We start from the raw sequence: 24621 nt of genomic DNA, 5'->3' as shown, positions 1-24621 counted from the left end.
GAGGATATAAAAATAGAGCAACGTAAACATAATACCATAAATAATTAAAAGGTGAAAATAGATGGGACAAAGATTGCTAGTACCGGGTATCATGGCAGGAGGCTGTCTAGATGAGTCAGGCTGAAACGGAAACCAAGGCGAATGCGTGTTGGTGCGACACTATTGCGCATTCAATTTTGTATAACAGTTTCTCGAACAGCTACATATTGTTATGACATATCACTAACCATCGGGTTGACGTCTTTACATCTTTTATCATATTACCTTTGTCTTAAAAAGAATGTAGCATTTGAATAAAGTTTTATCTCCTGTTTCTCTGACAAAAGATCTATAATTTAGGAAGAGCTATCATGACATCAGAAATAAAAATGCTTTTAGTTGTAACAAATACTGTACTGACCTCGTTTCTTAGCTTGGAAATATTGGAGCCGCCTTTTCCGATTATAGATCCCGCCACCTATTTCAAAGATATATATATTAGGAATTGTAGTTGCCCGTAAAAGTTTATACTAGAAATATAGTAAGAAAGGAACAGTGTTATATAATTTTTAAATTAAAAAAAATATGATTATTATTGTGTAACACTACATAATGCAAATATGAGAGGCTTTTATCACACTGATTATTTGAAAGAAGCTTGTTCCTCTTTAGTAGCATCATCACTATTTCAGCCGATAGGCGCCCAATGCAAGACAAGGCCTTCCCCAAAACCTCCACCACGATTACTGGTCTTGTCTTTCCCTCGTTCAGCAACTTCCTGGAACCTTAACTATGTCATCCTAGCATACTTCACTAATTTACTGGAAAGATTCTACTCTTCGTTTACAAACGAGAAAGATTTCTGGAGTAAATTTTATTTGGTCTTTTGTTCTTCTAGTCTAATGCCAAATGATTATCACCATCAGTGACGGGCTGGTAAGGCTTACCTTACTGGGGATAAGAAAAGTAACTTCGTCGTCGCTCTGCCGCTGCCGCTTGTGGACAGGGCCATCTTCGCCGTACGCGTCTCGCTTCATACCGCCGCCTGCAATATACTTATCCTGTATAAAAAGCTATATCTGGTGTCGGCATCTATTTTTTTTGCCTAATGTGTATATACGATGAAACTTTTTTTAGTACAATATCATATGAATCAACAAACTCCCTATGGTACTTTCTTCACAAAGCGATACGTTACTGCGATTTTCGACGGATAGTTCAATTAACTTTTCTTAATCAATCACCATACGAAGTTAGTAAAGGCATTTGTGATAGAAATGGAACGACATCACCATCATCAGGTCAGCGGATAAGCGTCCACTGTAAGGCATAGGCCTCGCCAAAAATCACCACGATACACGAACGATATACTTGTTCCACTGCCACTTCAGACAAGTTTCTTCCCGTACAATTCTCACCTATCCGTCTACCGGTTTCAGTTAACGTTAAACTGTTAAATGAGCAACCATTGTATTTGGTTGCGGTACTGCGAATTTTGAATTCAATGTTTAGCGGACGCAAAAATATAACTGTAACACTGCATTCTTATCCGTTACTCACAAGTACATACGCATTAACATACTGCGTGTATTTTGTTTAAAAAATGAGACTTCAAATATTGCAAAAACATACATGAGTGTTGGTTCATCTTTCAATTGGTTTTTTAAAAGCCACATGTGAATTTTTCTTATTTTCGCTACCGAGAAAAATCGATCGATAAATGTAAGAGTGGACGTGAAATTATAAGTGACGGCGATTCTGATTTCTTGACACACAAAGATCGTAATCATCAGCCATCATTTTCACCTTTGCCTAGAATTGACAATACGAAAATCACAGTTTACAGGTAAACTAGAAATTAAGAGTTTTCTATCCGAGGAAGATTACTTGTGTGAAAAACGAAAACTTCGTAATTGAAATACTATATTTTGGTTGTAAAATAATAATTACAAAAATAATTATATAAACAAGATATATTGAGATGTTCACTAAGATATATGCAACTAGAAGTAAAACTTATTGAAAATTCCAAAAATCAACAAATATGAGGTAGGGTTCGGTAAACCAAATAGCAATAATAAAATTCTATTTGAACATACGCCCACATTCGATAACGTATTATAAAAATAGGTTTTGCAATTAAGTATTTATAACATATTTATTTCTTTGTACAAGTGTATGCAAGTCATACGGAACGGAGATAATTTGTTTAATATGACACGTTACACATAATAATATGATATATTGAAGAAATCAATCAACGACCTAAACTACTTGTCATATGTAAAATTTTTAACTAAAAAAATATACTTCATATTTATTATGGTGCATTAACTAAATGAAATCAGTTATATGTATCGCTTCTGATCTTAATTTTTGTTAAAGGTCCTATAGTGAAAGTAACACTGAAAATCTTTGATCATAATGTTTGTGTTAACACACACACGGTTCCACAGAAATTTCTTGACGCCCATAGTATCGTAACGTCGCGTAAAAAGTATTTTTTCGCAATGTTATATAGATGTGTCATTAATGGGGTCACAAAAGCTGCAACATAAACTTGTTAATACATTACTGTGATAGTACATCACAGGAATGCTAATATAGGCTTCAACGCAGTGTTATATTTTTTAAGTCTAGACCTTTATCCGAACAGGCCAACACATTTAGCGTGAGCCAATCGTGTTACAGCGAAACTAAAAACGAAACGCCGTTTATGTCGGCTAAAAGAATATAAGTAATCTTCATTCGGTATAAGCCGGGTGAAAGCAATCAGTTTTCTTCTTACGAAGTAAAAGATCCCGGGCAGGATGAAGTGGAGCCGGCGCGACGCTCGCCTATCGATCACGAGGTCTTGTGTACACACCAAGAAACAATTATAAAGCGAGAGCTTTATTATACACAATATCGACAAATTCTACTAAGGTCTCTTTCATCTTTTTCTACAGGATTATAATGATTTTTGTACAAAATTTCACGCTTTGCATGGAATATATAAACATTTTACATGTAAATAACCAAATAACATTACAAAATATCGATATTATTTCTTAAAAAAGATTTTGTCGCTAAATTTACCCTATGTTTGGAACTACATTGGATATTACCGAATTAGGTATTATTTAAAAATTACGATAATAGATGTAGATACCCAGTAATATTTTTAGCATATTTACTCTATATTCTTTAAATTTTACTTTTTAAATAAAGACTAATGTAATTTATTTCAGAATTATGTTGAGGTCCTATATGTGGTCGTTAAAAAAAATTACAAATAAACTGAATTAATTTATGTAACAAACAAAATCCACGTAAACGAAATAGAAATTACAGTTAAAATTTCTTTAAAATCTTTACAATTATTTAGTCAACATATGCATAAATAATTATTTTTACTCATACAATTTATAGTATTGTAAGTAATATTTTGATTACCGCAATTAATATCGGTTTAATTTATAAGTAATACTATAAGAGCTACAGAACGTGTTCGATGAACTTAGTTCACATAGAAACTGCGGGTAACCGCGGATAATCATGTTTACACAGATTTAAGCTGAAGTAACAAAATTTATTTTATAAGAACACAGGCATAGTAAAATTAATGTTAACGAAAACCAAACAAAACACTAAGACTAAAGTATAACTATGACGCGAGAGACCGAAAATTTTAAACCAAAAAATACGTGAAAGAACAAGATGTGACCTTATTATGAACATCATGCTTAGGAGGCACTGTAAGGACGGTTTCGAATAAAATCGTCATTTTCTAGCAATAAATGTGTGTTAGTGGTAACAATGTAAACAAGTCAAATCTAAAGACGCTGTGTTAAGTGAGGAGTAGCAGGTGAAAGGGGTCAGTGGCTTCCACAGGTGCACGCCCATCGCTGACGCGAAGTCGGGGGACCTCTCTTTCCACACAAAGAACCCGCCTCTTATACCCAAACCGTCCTATTACTAACCTAAATTAAATATTCAGTCACCTAAACTAGGTTATTATAACATGCACCACATACATGTGGAATGTTCATTGTCAATTCGAGGCATTTATAGGCGCGCATGTATCGAAATGATATTTGACTTGTGACAATTTAATTTACACAATTACGTGATTATTACGCGTACAATAAAAACCAACTCGGATTCGGGCAGGTGCTGCCTCGCACAAAGAAGGCGTACCTCGGGAACGTCTCCCGCAAAAAAGCCAAGTAAAAACACACACACGCAACCATACACCAAATGTCACTACCATCTGTCTCACCTGCGTCCGTTGCGGCCAGACCGGGCTAAATGCATACATTATAAGCGCATCTGTCGGTTTTCTAACACTTTTATTACACTACTTTTACCAACAAAGTAACGATTTACTACAACGGAAATAAACGTAAACATAATTCAATTATATAAGGTACTAAAATAAAACTGGGTCTCGAAACAATCCACAAAACATTCAAAAAGAGCGGGCAACGTATGTACTCACCTATTGTTCAACTTGAGCGCTTACGACTGGGTAAAACGGACCTAGAACAAGATAGATACTAATTAGACCATCGCGCATTATTCTTGTACAATTGTAGGTATTTCATTTAACATACATAATGACGAGTGTGTAATTAGACAGCGCGTGCGGTCATTTCAACTGTAGCCAAGTAGCCATCCGCCTCGAGAGGCGTGTGGGCTTCGACTGGCATCGGTCGCACTCCGCACGGGCGTTAGTAAGGGCCCGCGAGACTCGGAGGCGCCGACGTCGCACATGCGCACCGCTCTCCGCCCCGTCGATACCACCCTTGCCTCTCATTGTGTCCCGGAAACGACGACTTAACGAGTCACACCGCAAGACGACACCCTGTTCTACGTCTCGAACAACGTGCACACCACTTGACAGCCCTCGCTCTCTATATGCTCAAGCAAACTTTGTTGCTTTCGATTTCAAAGCTTCAACCGTACCGGCTACATTACTTAAATAAAGCTTCGTAGCTAAAGTAAACCTGGCGATGTTTGATTTATAACATTGAATAACATAAAACTATTGACTTAACTACGCACAGTCCTGAAACTACCTTTCTTAAAATAAAGAAACAACGCACCCGGAGTTATGACAAGTAACCAATACACTCGGTTAATGTTGTGCATAGATCGGTTCTTGGTGCTTGAATTTCGGTGTCAAAGAGTAACCATAACATAAATAGGTCGCAGAAGCTTAAAAAAGTTCACAATTTATAGTTAAAAGTAAAAATCATAAAGACCTTATAGCTGTAAAATGCAATAACTTAATATTCGTATTTTTTCATACGAATTTAAGTAACTCCCGCGGTTATAAAAATTAAATTAATTAATGAAATTAACTTTCAATATTTTAGGCATATATAATTACGAATTTTTAAAAAAAGATTAACAAAAATTAAACACAATCGAGTTTTCAGAGGATACGACACTGCGATCGCCAGCCCGCCTGCCTGACAAGCGTGGCGATTAAGGCATATCCCCTATAGATATCTTCTGAGAGCTTAAATCAGAAAATAGATGGTTAATAACTCTAGCTAACATGTCGTCTATATTCTATGCCATTAACTTATCTAATTATAACATAATTATTATTGTTGAAATATAAAGAATTTTAATATTTTTTCAGGCATAGTATAGAATATATTATGAGTGTAATAAGTGAATGCTAAGCTGTACATTTATTATTAGGTCAATTTCGGCAACATTAGTTAAAACTCTCTTCGACCATAAGTAATGCCAGAAGTAAAAGAAGTCTACAGTTGTAAGAATTTAATGATTGAAGAGTAAATAAATTCTACTAAGGAAGGATATACACATAGCTACAAAAGATATAATGGTTAAACGTAAAATAATATAGCTAAGTCTGTTATGATTTTATGCGCGCCCCAATCGACCCGCAAGCTCATAGTTAGGTATCTATTTGTCAGTAGCCGATAAAACGTCGATGAGCCGACGTCAAAGACAATCGTCGCCCCGGGCAACGGGACACCAACAAACACAAACAGAAATAATAAGACGCCATTTGACAATTGTCATCAAATTATTTCCTTTAATCGTTGTTTAAAAATTCATTAAATGTCTGTATTTTTTATTACGAAAACAAGACAGAATTTTATTAATTCAACATTATTATAGTCACATAAAAAGTTGGTTAGGCTGAATCCTTAAATACTTAATGCGAGATGAGTAATTTTGATATTTAACCTTGCTCTAGGAAGGTATTTAAACACCTATGATAAGAATTGACATTGTCGTTTATTTGGTTTGCTTGTAATACATAACAAAAGAAGTAGATAAATCTTAATTTTTAAAAGAATTTGTCAGTATTCATTGAGTTTTTTTTTTTGACGGATTGTTACTGGTTTAGAGGGCAGGACGGAAACGGTGTTCTTTATAAATCTTATTTTTGGTAGCAAAACTAGGGATTTCCTTAGAATCTTCGACACGATCTGATATATACCACTTAATACCCGATCGAGAAGTCGCCCAACTTTTATATCGCTTGGGCAGACGATCCGTGGCGTGACTTGGCGGAATGGCCCCGAGAGGGGACTCCAACTTGGATCGTCACTCAGAACGCGTTTAGCATACCGGGGTTCAAGGGCGAGCGCCGAGGAGGCCAAAATGTTGCCATTGCCTGTCCAACATAACTACCATTTTTGAAAGCGTTATAGCTCTAGGTAAAAAAGAGGCGGAATAAACTCCATTACCGCTATAATCTAAACGGGGGTTGTCCACCCCTATAGTGTGTTTTGAACATTACTACTAGAGTAGGAAGATCCAGGCAAAATCTGTTTCATTGCAATAATCCTTTCATTGTGGTCAATTACATACTAATTCAATTACAAGCGCTTATAAATATGAAACAATGAAAAAATCATCTCGAGTACAAAAATATTTAAAAAAATTGTAGAGTTTTGAGCAAGTTTCAGTTTGAAATTTATTACTGAAACATAAATTTTATATAAAACAGGAACAACAATAGAAAATGAACATACGTATGCAATAAAAAGTTAATAAGCACATATGATGGTGAACACAATAGAGCTGAGGTGCATAGCAAATTATCTTGGAAAGTAGGTCGACTGAAAACACTCGTGAAAATCATATGCGCCGGACTATTTGTGAGAACGTACAGGTGACGAACGACGTAGTATCGGTTATATGCTCCCACCGTCGTCAAAAGTATCGCGTTGGCTTCACCTAATTATACATACGAACTTCTCATTTTCAAGAAAATTGAAACTATAATTGTACAAGTCATAGGGGGTTACAACTCGGCCTGTAATTTAGCCCTAGCAAGCTGCTGAAATATTCAGCGGCCGGTGGGAAACGATTCCATTCGAACAATATGGTCTAAGACATCCAGCTATGTTGGTGATATTATGAAACACATTACATATATAATATACATATTACATATATGTTACGTTTTTATAATAATTAATACGAAAATAAAATATTGCACGTTCAATATTATTGTGTCAAGAGTGCACAGCGCACTTCCGAAAACACGCACTAGTATTGTAAATTATTCAATAATAATATAAGGGAGACCGGATAGTAATGTCGGTCAGTCGCTTTCTTAGGTTAAATTCACACGAATACATTTTTAACAAGGTTTTTTTTTAATCAACAATACATTAACCTTCGTTACCAACAACCCTTTTGCCATCTAGTATACAAATTTTCAATGCCGGAGCGGTAAAAATCAATCGGTTTTTTCTGTAAAATATGTCCACAGATAAGACATTACTTTCCGATCCCCCTAATATTTTGTACACGTCAAATTTAAACATCGAGGTTTCCTATACATACATGACGAACAACGTCTCAATAGGTCTGCACGACTCCCACGCAAATGCAGACGCCAGTAATTGGGAAAATTAATGTTTCCACGACTTTTCTGTTATGAAATTTACTAAGGCTACTAATGTGTGTGTATGTGTTTGGTACATATGTCAAAAATAGCCGATCCGAATAACCGAATAAAAAAATAGAAATAATTTTTTGACACATTGACATATTTCGTAATGGTGTTCTTTATAGATTGACGCTTTGATTCATTGGACATGAAGTACAGTCACAAAAATATAGTTGGTCGCTGAATACTGAATTATGTTATAGGAGCATTACAATAAGCAAAATTAGACACGGCAAACTCGAACAGTTCGACACAGGTCCCGCAACTAGTTGGAAAAGGAAAATGTAGTGTTCTACCCGTATCAATCATCGTTAGGAGGATCAAGGGTTGTCTTGGGACTATGACTTCAAAGAAGTTTATGTTTAATAGACTTGGGAAAACGTTTTTTCGTATTACATATATGTGAACTTAAGTTATTTTAAATGTTTGTGATCATTTGACTACACAATGAACGTGCCGTTTTACTGTGGCATGGTCCCATTGCTGCATAAGCTGTAGCACTTTTAATCAAAACTACGAGGTAATTTTAAATCTACTACATAGTGTTAACTATGGCTCTTGATAGTGACTTAATAATTTAAAATAAATAGACGCAGGTCAAATTTCTTGAACGTACGGTCAATATATCTATATACAATTTGGTCGATACACGGTTAATGTACAACATACTACTCTATATATATTTTGTAACCACGCTACTTCAGTGTTTCGGTTTATTTATTTCGGCCATTTTGTCTTTATTTTTTACTTTTGTCTTCTCACCTGCTAGCAGGAGATATCAAAAACAGTTAATTATTCCGTACCTCGTAAAAGGTTTCGATCCCTCCACACATTACCTCATGCATACACCGTTAGATTATCGAAAGTTAATCCTGGTTCATATGGTTTCGGTGAGTTACCTGGTGTTTGATCAAAAGTTCTTACTGTAAGTAATCATTTTACATTTACGTCATGGAAATTTTCATTAAATGACGATTTGATTTCAAAAATTACAAAATTGATGTATAGATTGCTTTACTGCCGGTAAAAACGTAAACTTCTCAAATATGGAGGTATTTTAAACGGATGTAAACTATTTTGTGGTCGATTTTTCACTACGCTTATTTTAATTCTTCTATACGTATAATTTACCCTTAAGGATTTTTCTTCATTTGCGTACGCAATTTATTGAACTTCATAATTGTTAAAGTTTTATAGTTAATGGTTATTATAACCATGGATCAGGATCCATTTCTTAATAATATAACTTTATTTAAACACAAATTGTTATTCTGAATAATAACAATTTAACAAGTTATATAATTACTAAGTTATGCATTCAAATTACATATCGTCATTTCAACCCATAGACGCCCCGGTGCAAGTCATAGGCCTCCTCCCCCGAAGATATCTCTATGTATATATCATAATCGCCACGCTTGGCAGGCACCCGCCTGGCAGTCGCAGTGTATGCATGAGACGCTACAGTCTATCCTCTAGAAACTTGTTGATGGGCAGTGGCAATCCTATATGCACAATGCACAAATATAAAAGTAGTAAACTATATAAGAATATTTATCCAAGGAATCAAACCCGCGACCTACGATCGCAAGTCCTGATCCTCAATCGCTCGGCTACCACTGCTAGTGTAATTAATTGTATTTGATTCAAATATGTAATTTGATTATAATTCGTCGTCAAGAAATAGGTTGAACCAGTAAATGCTTTTTTCATAAAAACGTTTTGAAGAGATCAATTTGCCACAAACTAAAATTAAATACATCTTCTAGAATAATAATATAATGACACCCCTCTGCTTAAAATAAATTATTTCGACAGTTCCAAACTCGCCTTGATCCGTGAAGAGCTCACAACAAATTTAATCGAGTTTTTTACTCACAAATTTCCTTAACAACTTAATTCATTTTCAAGCTTCATGGTAACATAAAAAAAATCTTTACATTGCAAAGAGTTTTGTTTACGAATTTTTCTTTAATAAATTTTTATCAATTTGCCAAAATTTAGTATATAATCGTTTTAAATAATGTCCTTTTTTAAATAATGTCATTATAATATTTACCACGTAACCTCGTATTACTATTAATTCTATAATAATCCTTAATCAACACATAAAAATTTAAATAACGCGTGAAAATTACTCATACGGATGTACTAGGATTAACAAAGCATTCATGTGACAGTAAATATCATGCTCTGCCCAATACAATGAGATGTAATAGGGATGCACCATGTTTTTTGGTAGTTAATTTGTCTGTTAAGGGGCACACCTAGTGTGAAATTTTCAAAAAAATCGATTTTTTTTTTATTTTCATATTTCGATAGGTTATACCTTTAAACATAACATACTAAAATTTTGAATAGATATCTTAAATAGTTTTTGAGTTATAGCTATTTAAAAGAGTAGCCGCTCGGCAGTTAGGTAGTTGCATTGGCTACGGGACATACCTGAGCTACTGTTCGGAGTCTACCGTCTTTTCCAACCTTTGCACATAGGATCTATTGTGAGCCTCCAGGTATCAGCAATTTAGTGATGTGCAAAACTTGTCACAAGGAAATTACTTTTAATCAAGCAAGTCCAAGAGGCCTGGGGTTTAAAATAACTATCATTTGTGAATGTGGTAATTCGTACATTAATTCTGGACCAAAGGTCGATAATGCACTTGAAATAAATAGACGTCTTGTTGCTGTGATGCGTCTTTTGGACGTCGGAATAAATGGGATCAATCTTTTTTGCGGACTAATGGATCTAGCAAGCAAATTTTACCATCAAACTTTTGATAGATGTTTTAAAAATTTGTGGACAGCTTCTTCAGCTCAACAAGCCTTTTTTGAGGAAGAGGAAGGTGAAATATATGGGCCTGGAATAGCAGATTAGCTGTAAGTATGACTTTAATCCATTTATAACAGTGAAAACGATCATTTTATCTTAAAACGCGTTTTTCTCTAAACAGCATTTTTCGAATTTGCTGGAGTGATTACTCGGAGACAAATGATCCGATCGCTATCAATTTTTTTTCACATCTTCTCTATATAGTTGTCCATACGATGACCCTCCAGTTTTTTGATCTAATCAAAAATCGGATTGGACCAAAATTTTGGGTAAAATTTAACTTTTTTTTTCAACATGCCGCCATTTTGTCAATTTTTAATTTTTTGATTCGTCCGAGGGTCATCGTACAGACGATATGTTTTTGTTTAACGAGAATTTTTTTTTTAGGTTTTATCAACGGAGAAGGCTGCAATCACTCCAGCAGTGGAGGACCATTTTTTTTTGGCGCCGCCGGAGATCGCGTGTTATTTCAAAAATATTTAATATATTATTTCAAAAATTATACTGTGTATTCTCAAAACATGTATAAATGTACCCTCAAAATTTTAAAACGATTGATTTACTATTTTTTTTTTAATTCCCAAAAATCGCCTTTTTTTCTGGCTGTCACACTAAGTGTGCCCCTTAAAACGTCTTACAGACCGTACCACAAGGAATACTTACATATTACTGTATCAAACATTTCAGCCCTGGGATGTCCACGGCCTGACAAATAACGCCGCTATGGTCTTTATCTAATAGCCTTCTTGTAAGATCTAACATCAGAATTTTAATTTTAAGTAGTATGCGGATTTATAATTTTTAATCTGTGTAAATAAGTTCTTTCAAAATAAGAATTTTCGTTTTCTGTATTATGTACATACAAAACTACCCTCATTTCAATAATTAATTCACTATGCAAAACGGATTTATGCATAATGACAAAATTAAAAATTATGATTACTCAAACTTTTACGCAATCGCGTTTAACAAACTTTGGTATTTATTCTAAGGTATATAGACTGAATGGTAACTTGTCGCTCAATAAACCATAGAGATAGCTATTCATGAGATTTCTCAACGAGATCGAACCAGGAATAAAGAATCCCGTAAATGAACGAAAGTTACTGATAGTTCCATAAGATTGGCTAGTGGAAGTGGCAGTGGTCAGGCTGCCTAGCACGCTGAACAGATAGCCGCTGGGATTTCAAGATTCTGGAGAACATGCCTTGTAAACATCGTGAGAAGACAGGTTCCAAGCCGCATACAACCGGTTTTATTACAGCAGTGGACGTCCTAGTGGCTGAAATGATGATCAATTTTGAAGAGATTTTTTATGCGATTTTACGTAACAATTTCTATTCAATTAGCAACAATATAAGAAATTGTCAGTAGTATTTAATTTCAGAGTGAGTTGTGTAATTAGTAGGATTAGTCTTTAGCCCCTTGCGGCTTTTCAAACAAAAGTTAGCTATTCCGTTTCCTCGCTAGCCATTGCCGTGTGAATATTTGATGCTTTATCGATTATGACTTCTTCGCGGCAATATTAAGAATCGTATAAACGAAGTTGAATTGCATTGTAACAAGTACCCATTTTGCTCATTTAAATAATGATTTATGTATAATAATTATATGAATTAATCAATAAATAATGTGTCCTTAATACACGTACAGTTACATGTTTATTTTTATGTCTTATACACACTACCTTTGTGAAGTTATGTTAGTCGTGCGACAGAGATAGCGCTCTACGAAGCCGAAATTAGCCGATTGTCTCTTTCAAAAGGTCGATAAGCAATATTTATCGCCGAGTACTGTACATAAACATTTATTGATACTGCGTAATTTGAAATGATCATAAAATGTTTAAATGTAGTATAATATGTATTACTGTAGATACTATGAGCGCTGCCCTAATAGTTAATATGTAATCTAAAAAATCTCAACGGCATCGACGATTTCGATGAGTAAATCAGGTTAAAACTGTGAACAATAATCTAAAATCGGTTATAAAGTATATCGACACATTATTAAAAGTAAATCAAGTATATAACCCGCATTTAATCCACAAAGATTGACTAGATTTGGCTTTGTAGAGTAATTGCAACGGACAAAGGTAATTAAAAAACCAAAGCTAGCTGAATATCTTGCTTTTTACTGATATGTCAAACCAAGTGTCCGGTACTGTAAGAATTTTTCCATCGAGTACCGGGTCAACCCGGACGATTTCGTATAGTATATACATTCGATGAAATAATAACAAATTCGTCATTAACTGCGCTTTATTTACATAGTATAATGCGCTAATTAAATTAATGTTTCCCTTCCTTAAAGTCCTTTTTTGGTAGGCCTAATTTCAAAATTCCTCTTTTTCAACGGTGTTATTATGCGAAATCTAAAATGTTTGTCAAGTTATTTTTAAGTGTTTTTTTTTTTGCAATCGTAAGAAAGTTCCTAATAAAACACATTTGCCCTTCGACTTCATTAATAAAAGTCCGATGCTCTATTTCTATATTTTAAAGGTGAATCATAGTTCAGAGCACACCGAACAAATAAAAAATACAAAGGCAGGCCAACAGACGCCACAGTAGCTGCACATTGCATGGTACAACTTTTTGCGTGACAGGCAAAAGAATCGAAGTGAATTTACAATGATGCACCAGAACCACCCCATGAAATCTTCTTCATGACTTATAAATATGGTGGTGGTTGAAAATAGTCCGGACTTGAAAAGACAGGTAACGGACATTCGGTGGGTGTAATTGGAGAGGAGACATCTTGTATTAAGGTATAGGTGCTCCAGCAATTTCCCCGTGCTTATATATTTAAGCGCCGCGGTCGACGTCGCTCTCATGCATATGTCATGAGCAGTTGCCGTGCGACGGTTTGTTGTCGGTCGGAGCGCGGGAAAGGCGACCATCGCCCACCCGTGCCATACCACCCGCCTATAATTATATCGTTCTACTTTTCGATTCCCATGAGCTATTGGAACCTCCCGTCCGCCCACCACCGTCGGAAGGGATGAGGCGACAATTAGAGTCCACTTTTTCTCCAACAGCCCACATGTAATGGCCATGTGGTGTGTGTTGCATGTAAGTTCAAATTAAATTGCCGACACAGTAAAAGCAGTCATAGGTCCGTTGCACGCACGCGAACCAATAAATAACGCTACGGTATTCAATGTCCCCATGGACGATGCTTGATGACTTATCGAATAAAATTATTAAAACCTGTTACGTATTTGGTTAATTATCTTACTTCGTACACAAATGTTTATATGATTCAGAAATAATATATGGTCTGTTAATAAAGCAAATTGTTTGCTATTCATATTACAATTCAATTGGTAATAAGAGCACAGATTTAGAGGGGTGAGAGCATAACTCTTTTGATCATAATAAATGTATGACAAAAATTAAAGATTTTAGAAACAAGAATAATATATTGAGAAAAAGCATTTTCCAAATTTGGAATACGACATATTAATTATTGTTTACTTTGTCCAACAGACTATGTACTGCCAGAGGTTACCGAACTGTCAAATTCCAATAAACAAGTTAATGTAACATATTTCTGAGTGATCAATTTATACAGGATAATTGAAAATAGGTAAGAAAGCTTCTTCCTGAGAAGCTGTTCATTCTTCCCTTTTAAAGTTTTACATGTATAACAAATCACTATATAATGTAACATTTCTCAATACATTACTATCTTTAAAATGTTGTATATATTTTTTTTATAAAAAGTACAAACTATGTACCAATACAGACCATTTATGGGGCATGATGACAAGACTAGTAATATTATATTCTATATGAGGAAGGCACCAGCCTTTTTACTTGCTTACAGGAACATTGCATTGAATCTAAATTTTTATGAATAATTCATAAATTTTTATAACAAATGATTCTTTATAATGATGCCTTTTTTTCCATTTTTTCTCCTAACCAAGTGAAGTAGCTTTTTAATACTACTTATTTATAAAATCATCATGTTTGTAGGTATTCAGACCCAAATAATGATATATGTTATAGTATTCCAATAATTCTTTTGCAGTTATATTTAAATATCAATCTTCTTTTAATTTGAGCATTGATAGACCAGCAGTAGAGGACTGAGACTTGTGATTGTCGATTGTAGATTTTATTTCCGGGATACAATCTAATGTAATTAACATTTTGTGCAATAATTATATAGGTTCGCAACAGCATGCAAACAATTTTCTAGATGATGGCTGACAGCATTGCCTACATACTCTAATACAATCACCAACCGCCTGCCAAGCATGTTGATAATGTTACATCTCACCACAAATCTTTGGAAGGCTTTTGCCTTGAATTGGGCATCTATGGGCGGAAGCAACAAATATATTCAATAACAAAGATTTTTACAATAGGAATCTTAAGTAAACAATTTACCCTCAAAATATTCAATGAATATTAATAACTGCAACTACATATTATAAAAATGAATTATCATCATTACTTATGTACAAAAAAGTAAATATTTGATAGAAAATTCTCTGTCATTTTTTAAAGTCAGAAAGTTCTTTTTACAAAAATGGATAATGACACATACCAGTACAATAATGCATAATGACACATACAGGCTAACTTAAAGCCATTGGCATAGTACTCTCATACACTGTATATAATGGAAGACAATCTCTGTAACACTATTAATTAATGGGAAATACTACAAATGAACCATCCCCCAACAACTACATAGCTTTTCTGGTACATATAGCATAAATTCAATCATACCTTGAGAATCAATATCCAAATACTTTTCAAAATTATTACACCGAGTTGTAAGAATGAGATTAACATTATTTGTAAGTCTATGTACAAATTATGCAAAGTAGAGTAATAATTATTAATTTAAGGGTAGTAATAGTAAGGCTGTGTAAATTATTTATTTTAATATTACTGCTGCCAGTGACTGTATCAATAAATTAAAAATAAACTTTTTATATTAGCCTTTATATCATATCATGTGTGTGGAATTCTATAAAGTGGCAACTTGATGTTATTTTTTTATGATTATCTACCATACCATTACATTTCACAAATCGATGTTATTCATAAAGTACCATTTGCAAGAATACATGTTCATCGCTTTTGTCATAAGAACATTGAAAAAAACATTTTTTAATAAAATTAAATGTTTCAAAAGTAAATTAGAAGTAGATCACAGCTCTATGTAAAAATCTTTTTTCCTTTATTTTGAACAAAATTAATTTTAAGGTAAAAATTTATAAAGAAATTAATTACAAAGCATATATATACTGAATATAACAGAAAAACTGAACATCTTTAATATATTATAAAAATTTTGTTCATTAATATTGTAATAACAGATGTTTTTACTCTCGATGAGAACAGAATCTAATTACCAAAGCAATTACATGACAATTGGAAGTAATGACTCATAAACACGAAAAAAAACATATTTATCCAAATTAAATATAATTTAAGTTAAAGAAGGTACATTTAATATTGTTATTGAAGGCCACTCAGGCAGAGATAAAAAGTTTTTAAGGTTATTTAAAGTTTTGATATGTAGATTCCAATACACACTATTTGGTAAGGGTCTACCAAAAATGTTCAGAAAATTGTATGATAAGAATTATGTAAAGGCTTCTAATAAAATAATTCCATTGACAATGTATACGACACTGAAATACAATAACCATATTCTGAATAGTTAGGATAGGCAATTTGTATTGTTTTTAAAAATCAAGGTTTACAAATCGTCATTTCTTCATTATGACATTATAAACTATGTGGAATGCCAAAATTTACGATTATGAGAATACTTTTTTTCTCGTACACATGTTATTACATTAAACCTTGCAAGTAGGAAAAAAACTATGTTCTTTCAGTGATACGTTTTAACTAAATATCCAAAGGTATATTTTCACATCAGCACAACACAAAAAAAAACACAATGATCACTAAACTATAGTAGTATAAACCAATGATATAAAAAGCCGGTCAAAAATAATCAATATCTACATGAAAAGCCAAGACGATCAATGCAAAATATTCATTGTTTAGTTAAAAATAACTTACCTCAAGCTTTTCAAAAGATAACCTATAACTTTTCAAACCGAAGTGTAATTTTTTTTCTAAATTATAATGCTTTATTGCGTTACTAGAAATGAAAACCGTGAATCACAAAACAATAAAAAAATGGCGGCAATGGCAAATGACAACGGTAACAATATCTTAAAAAAATTGTGGTAGTTTTAAATAAATGTTGCCCAAAGAAGACTAATTTAATAATAAGTAAACAATTAGAGAAGTCTGAAGAGTCGATGCAGATGATAAAATTATAAAAAAAAATCTTTTTTCTAAGACAGATCATATTCATTTTAAATATTTATAATTGATCTCAAAACTATATCTGGTTACCATAATTTAAATATTGAATGATTAATTAATATGTGATACGAATAACAGTCACTCCGAGAAAACTTGCAAACAATCAAAGTTAAAGTTAAATGGAACTATAAAATCATTTTACTTAAATCAACAATTCATACACAATAATAAATTTCATACACATTTCAATACATTATAATATCAGTGTAAATTTATAATAAAATTTTAAGCATTTAATTCGGTACATTAACTTACTAATATTTGATATTTCGTAATGACTATCATATTTATTTCTATACAATATGCAAAAAAATGTAACCTTCGTTAACACTTAAACGAATTTGTGATTTTATTTAATTCTCCCTTTTTATATTTGGAAAAGTTTGTTTTAACCATTTTATAATGGTTAAAAAATAATTTTTAATAACAGTCTTTAAAAAACATGATTGAGGGACAATAAAATTTCTAAATTTTGTATAATTATTTTGTGTCAATGTCAGCTGTCTTGAAATCTGAAGATTTTGTAGTAAGGCCAATGTTAAATGTATTGGGAGAACGCAGTTATTTTGTGTTAGCGTATTTGGTTTCTTTGTTATTGTTTCTTAAGAGTGATGTTTTAAAAAGTACTATTTAATATTAAAATGGTCATCGTATTTAAATACAAAGAAAATTAAATATACTATTATTTTAAAAAAGAAATGAAAAATGAACAATAGTTCAGATTATATATATTGGTCTGAGCTTCATTGCTCTAAGGATGCACTAACGGATACATATGGATGGTTTATGCAGTTTTTACTTGCAGTGTTGGCTTTTACATGTTTAATTGGTAAGATTGAGATATTCTTGTTTTATTGCAAAATTAATCAAATTGTCACTATTATTAACCATTAACAAATTGATTGTTTTTTCCATTTTTACTTTTAATTTTAAATCCAATGCTCTGTAATTATTTAACATTATATAACATAATAAGTATATAACATAATAAGTAAAATCAAATGGCGGTAATATTTTCACCCCAGAAGCCATAGGTGTGGGTACCACTGCAACGTTCTTATGCGTCGCCAAAAAATAGTAAGTGAATATTATGGCTCTGTTGTTGGTTTAACCAAATTTAAGTCTCAAGTTAAATAGGTTGTTGTGCTTAACTGGATTTTGTTTTTTAGACTCTTGCATATTTATAACTAAATAAAAAACAATAAAACAACATGTTTTTTTTTGTTATTTTTCTATGTCTATTAAAAATGTGTTTCTTTTTAACTTTTGAACACCTCTGATAATATTACATTGATTCCTGATTTCAACTCAAAACTTTAAATTGGTACAGCTACTAGGTTTTCATATGCTTCTGTTTATATATGCACAAAACTCATTCATTTTCTTTATTATCTTAAATGATGTTTTTTTTTAATAAATAATGATTTTTTCATCTAATATTTTAGAGGGAGAAAGAGATTAAATTTTACAAGGAGTTTGTCTTTGACATAATAAATCTGAATGTGTTTGTTTTTAAATAATTACTTTAAATGTTTGTGTAAACAATCTATAGGTAAGAGATTCTGTGAACCTCGCTACGCTAGAAGACCTTGGTTGATATGGTTTTATGACACATCTAAACAGGGTTTAGGCGCCCTTATTATCCATGCTGCTAATGTATGGCTTTCTCCACATTTAACAGGAAACCCATGTACTTGGTAAGAGATAAGTAATAATATTATGTTTATTGTCACCTATGTTTTAAAAAAAAATTAAATTTCAATTATTTGAATGATTTTATTGTAATATAATTTCAGTCCTAAGGCTTCTACTACTGGATGTAGGCCTCTCCCAGGGATTTTTAATGTTTACTGAATTAAAAAAATAAAGTTTTTCAAATTTAAATTACTACAAGTACCAGTATCAACTGTGAACATTACTACATAACTTATTAAATCTACAAATTTAATCAGTGTCAAATGTATCCCAATTAATGTATATTGGAAACTTTAATTTTTTTGGCTGTTGATTTAAGCTCTAGTGACATTTAATGTAAAAATAACTTGATTTGCTCTCTTATGTTTTCACTTGACAGTTTACTATCAGAAAATGTATATATTATCACATTGGTTAGTAACAACCAAGTATGTGATTACAAATGTAAGCCATAAAGGGATTTTGCCCTTAGTCTACACCAAATTTTTATGGAGCTTTAATTGATTGCTTCTGTTTACCAATACAAAGGCTATATTTTTGGATTAGAGATCCTATAATTAAAATTTTGGTGGGGATGAGGTGGGCAAAAATAAATGTTCTTTGATAATTATTTTTCATGGTTTAATAACACAATAATATTATTAATAATAATAACCCAGAAACCTAGCATACCCTGTAAAATAATAGTTGTGTGTTAAGACTTTTTGTAATAATATTCCTCTGCAATGGTTGACACCTGCTTTAACCATCTTTCATATTTACTTAACGTAATACTTAGTCCAGTGAAAATAAAACTGTAACACAAAAGAAAAACACTAATAAGGAGCCTTACTACTGTTATAGTTAGCATCATGAAATGACCTTCTCAGGGCCGGGTGGAAGATACTATAAGCAGTCTGCTAGCATCATCCTTTTTAATATCTATGGCAGAGGTCTAGGCTTGGCAAAGGACTTGTCTTATATCTGAATTGATAATAATTAATAAGGCTGAAGGTAGCCTATAACTAACAACATGTAATGTTTTATTTATTGACAGGTACATAGTTAATTTTATGTTGGACTCCACATTAGGTTTGCTTATAATATGGGCAGGAATAAGACTTGCTCAACACTATGCCCGGAATTATGATATACCACTTATTAACTTTGGAGAATATGGTTAGTATCTTGTGATATATTAAAAAAATATTTTGTAAAAAAAGTGTATCATTATCATTTGTGGGTCAGCTACTTATTGTTAAACTATTGTTGTATTTTGTCAAATAAATTAATACTAGTTTATTTCCGAGACTTGAAATCACAGAAGTGTACTTTTTAAGAGAGAGATCAAGAGAAACAAGTAAATTTGCATATACCATAATGCCTATTTTTATACCCGATTTATTTAAAAACTTGGGGTGTGGTAATGAAACTTCGTGACTATTACTGATATTGATAGTTAGAATAGTTTTCTTATCACCGTGAAACATAATGTGAATGCTTGTACTACTATTTATTAGCATAAACTAGGTCTAAGATTGTAATAATTTCTGTTTGTAGGTAAACCTCCAATGTGTACAGCTTGGATATGCCAATGTGTTCTGTATGCGGCATTAGCAACATTTGCTAAGTCAGTACTGGCCTTAGTACTTCGGTTGCCCCCAGTAGTTGCCGTACTATCAACACTTCGTCTCTCTCCAGTTTCTGATCCACGACTGGAGCTTGCTGTTGTGATGCTCATTATTCCCTTTTTCGTTAATGTAAGTTCTTTGCTTCGTGTTTTAGCTTTTCGTTTACAATAATTTATGATATCTTATATAATAATCATTTGAACATTTTAAATACTGTATCTAAATTACATTTTTGCTTATTGCAGATATTAATATTTTGGGTCACAGATAACTTCCTCATGTATCGTCCGAGAGGAGTAAGCTCGAAGATAAAAACGAAGGTATAGAATATAATCAATCAACTTGACCTTATGAACCTGTACAATTCAGACTAATTTAACTGATCATTTAATTAAAAGCATGATTTAATAAGTAAATTATCTATTGAAGTATTTTATTACATAGATAACGGGCACACTAATGTAAACTACCAGCTTGTGCTTGATGTCAGTATAGTTTGACTAGGAATGAGTGAATAAGCTTTAACTGTTTTAATTATAGCATTATGAATATAGCTAGTTATAAATGCAGCAGATAGTTTACAGGAGCAAAAGCAAGCTATGCAGGAGATAACATGTTTCATAATACAAAGTCAGTTGTCTTAAACATTGTATAACCATCCAATGTCCTGTCTTTGAACAACATAATAGCAATTTGATGGACATCATGCTTGTGTTAGTTCTAGGGAAATCGCTGCTTATCAGAGTACTACAGGTTATATAAGATGCGCTAAATTGCTGTCAGTACTTAAAAAAATGGTAAAAGAGCACTTCCTTGGCCTAGGATATTGTGTAACATTTGTTTAGTCAGTAGTAGTTGTGTATTAATTCGTATTTATGTAATACTTTATACACGTAAATATATATGTATAAGTGTGTGTATATATGTATGTGTCTATAGTGATTTATGTATTTGTATGTATGTACACCCTAAACTGCCCTCTCTTTCATGTATCTCATCTCCATCCAAAGGACTGGCCTATCTGGTATAGATCGTCTCGAGCGATAAGACCACCGCTCGTACCTCTATATGAATTGTTTCTTTTTTTAGTTATTATCTATGGTGTACAAAAATATAAATAAGTAAAGCATGTATGAAAATATCAATTAAATTGATAAATAATTAATTACCAATAAAAAAATAGTATATCGATTCCTACATATCTGCTTATCGAGACATACACAAGGGTTTGTGACAGCAGTCGTTACAAAAAGTGACCACCGACTACATAGTAATTAAACAGTTGCTTCTAAATGAGCACAAGACAGTGTCTTCAGGTGACGAAAGCGATTTAAAAGCAGTTTACTATAAGAAAAGCAGGTGTATTGTCAGATTTCTAAGGATTATGTTCTTCTATTTGAAAATTTTATACGGTTTCTTTTCACCGAGTGTAAAATAATTTTTATTTGTTGCGAAAATTAACAAAATTATTTAAAAAATAACTTTGTTTTAAGGGATTTGTGGCATTTTTTACCATTTTTTGTGACTTATTTAATGCTGCCTCTATCCACTTTACAAAAACAGGTTTGAATCAATAGTATTAGGTATTTTTTTGCTATTACTTGGAACAGCTGACAGTTTTGATATTTTAACAGGTGCGATATCAATCAATAAAGAAGGAAAAATCAGGATCTGAGGATGAAGAACAGTCGGCGGATGAAAGACTACTCGGCGCTAACGTATGACCCTATATGAAGCCAACTGCTTTTCGGCCTCATTTTTAAACAGTTTAGAAATCTCATAAACAACTGGAAACTTACCTGACATAACGAATATTATTATGGCAATTAAGTTTTAAGGCAAGTGATAAAGCTTAAGAAAATATTATAGATCACATTTTTACTGCTAAAAAAACGTCAGTTCAATGTGTTGTCTTATATTTTTGAAGTTCAAATTACGAATATTGTTACAAGGAATCAATAAATTTCATTTATAGTAATTGAAAATCATATATAGCGCATATCATATAATGAACCTAGTTACAATTCCGAATTTAAATTAATATTACTATATAATGACTTGAGTATTTTTTGCAATTCAGTGATTAATATCCACATTTTATTTTTTTACTCTTATACAATTACTAGTTGCTTTTTAATCTTAACCCTGTAATAAAATTCGATAGAGAAAACCTGTGTATTAGTGAAACATTTTTAAGAACAAAATGTATCACTATAGCCTACAAGAAAGTCACTTTGCATGTGCATAAAACTTATAGGATTCTTCAAGCCATGCATATATGCACCAACCAATACAAAAGAAAGTAATTTACGCTATGTTAATTCAGTTTTTTTATTGTTTCGTGATTTAGGCAGGAGGTGTTTTTATTTGTGAACTAAAGATTAAGTTGTTAATGTAACATAAGGAAAAATATCACTAATTTAGTTATACATTTACTTTATATATGTATATACGGGCGTTCATTCAAAATTAGTTAAGGATATTAAACTATATGCAAATAAGCATGGCCATGCTTACATTAAGGTATCATTATGTAAATGCGGTATGAGGCTGCTATTAAGTGTTATATATCTGGTATTTAATACTCGAAATTGTTTTATTCCTAAGTGTCAAATTAGATTATATATTTCAGTATATTTTCTGTATCGTAAGGATATAATACTATATGGGTCACTTTGCTTCACATAGAGTTAGTAATATATAATATTTTTGTATAACATTTAATTTTTGTATATTTAATAATGTTCCTAAGATATTATACTCGCGCTAAGTAAGTTTTTACTAAGTGTGGTCCCACAGAGTGCCATGTACTTTGACAAAGTTTCACATCGAATAAAGACTGAGCGAGAAGAGTGTATAAACATAGTTATTTTAACCTTTTTCTGACTTAGTGACTTCCTGAGTGTATCAAAGGTAGACTATTGTTATGGTATATCGCATAACTCGCGGAAATTCACGGTTAAGATGTACTTCACATTCCATCAATAAACTTAAACGATTAGTTAAATAAATGGAGACTTAACAAAGAGACAACATAAACGTTATGTTTATTTTAAATGTTCAAATGACGTTACTAAACCACTCTTTTGCTTGGTAAAAGCACCTCATCACGATATAGCAGCTAACATAAAAACACGAACGTTAAATGTTAAACATTGTCGATAAGCAACCATGCATTGTATTGATATTTCCAACCTCCAATTTATACATTACTTCCAGGTTTAAAGGAATTTTTAATGTGATTATAGATTTACTTGCAATTGGAACAAATAAAAATTTTACATTGGTGTTCTTTTATATACAATTTAGAATTTTTGTATTAGGATAGTGAGGCCGTAGGAGGTCGTAGACAATTTTTGTTATTACAAAATTTCATTATATTGTAATACCCTAACAAATTTAATTAATAAATTAAGGTCTTTCCTGCCATAACTATAAGTTTCTGTAAATTACCTAAAAACTCTGAGCTACCAATCTCTTAGTACATTGTTATAGGACTACTGCAACTAAATAATTATGTTAATATAATGTAAATATTTTTAAAAAATGTTTTTATGTTATATATTAATTATTGTGCAACTGTTTAATGTTTGTGCGAATACAAACCACACTACATGTTAAATTTGTATTTTATTTATAATACCTTTGCAATATAAGCAAAATAAAATTATCCATAACCTAAAACAGCTTAAAAGTACGTCGAACGTCTTTATTATACGAAAAAAAATTATAGTAAAAGTATTTTAATATAATTGATAATATTCATTGAACAAAAAAATAGGTTAAAGATCTAAATTGCATGACGACCACATATTAAATTAATTATTTACAATAGGTACAATCGTCATTACAGCTAATAGACCCCCACTGCAAGGCAAAGGCCTCCCCCAAAGGTGTCTAGGGGGATATACCATAATCGCCACGCTTGGCACGTTTGTTGGCGATCGCAGTGTGGTATTACGGTACGCAGAGGACGCTGCTGTCCATCTTTTGAAAACTTGTTTGTGAGCAGTGGCAATTCTATACAATTAATTCATGCATGAATTATGTAACATTGTTTTCTAATGACATACGATCGCAAGTCTGTTCTTACCGTAATGCTCTTAGGTATAATACAGACATTAAAAAATGAAAAAGTTTTTACATTATATACAATAACTTCTGGTAACTTGTACAAAAACGAAAAGTATTTTTGTTATTGACAAATCCGAA

General features: G+C 32.3%; 2 protein-coding genes across 4 annotated transcripts in view; one reads left to right on the top strand and one right to left on the bottom strand.

Annotated features, from left to right (window-relative positions):
• The window catches only part of HnRNP-K (Heterogeneous nuclear ribonucleoprotein K), a 30991-nt gene extending 14037 nt beyond the window's left edge, over positions 1–16954 (bottom strand). The window contains exons 1-4 of one of the 3 annotated variants that reach the window (XM_068764241.1): positions 16793–16954; positions 4460–4500; positions 927–1024; positions 401–457 (exon numbers count right to left, since the gene is read on the bottom strand). In XM_068764241.1, the coding sequence (XP_068620342.1) occupies positions 401–457; positions 927–1016 (147 nt within the window). In that variant the 5' untranslated portion in view covers positions 1017–1024; positions 4460–4500; positions 16793–16954. Of the gene's footprint in view, positions 1–400; positions 458–926; positions 1025–4459; positions 4501–4574; positions 4663–16792 lie in introns of those variants that run through there. The other 2 variants (XM_068764242.1, XM_068764244.1) reach the window with 2 other exon arrangements.
• A 705-nt stretch (positions 16955–17659) lies between these two features.
• LOC137921420 (store-operated calcium entry regulator STIMATE-like) lies at positions 17660–24009 on the top strand. The gene is made up of 6 exons (XM_068764180.1): positions 17660–17933; positions 18657–18801; positions 19836–19957; positions 20339–20538; positions 20655–20729; positions 22044–24009. The coding sequence occupies exons 1-6, from the start codon at positions 17810–17812 to the stop codon at positions 22131–22133; spliced, it is 756 nt and encodes a 251-aa protein (XP_068620281.1). The 5' UTR covers positions 17660–17809; the 3' UTR covers positions 22134–24009.
• The last annotated feature ends 612 nt before the right edge of the window (positions 24010–24621 follow it).

This window comes from Battus philenor, unplaced genomic scaffold (genome assembly GCF_028537555.1).
Source record: "Battus philenor isolate CCGP_79_NKW_IND1 unplaced genomic scaffold, ilBatPhil1.0.hap1 SCAF_19, whole genome shotgun sequence".
NCBI lineage: Eukaryota > Metazoa > Arthropoda > Insecta > Lepidoptera > Papilionidae > Battus > Battus philenor.
The sequence above is the reverse complement of the archived record's forward strand: the minus strand, read 5'-3'. Positions and strand labels throughout refer to the sequence as shown.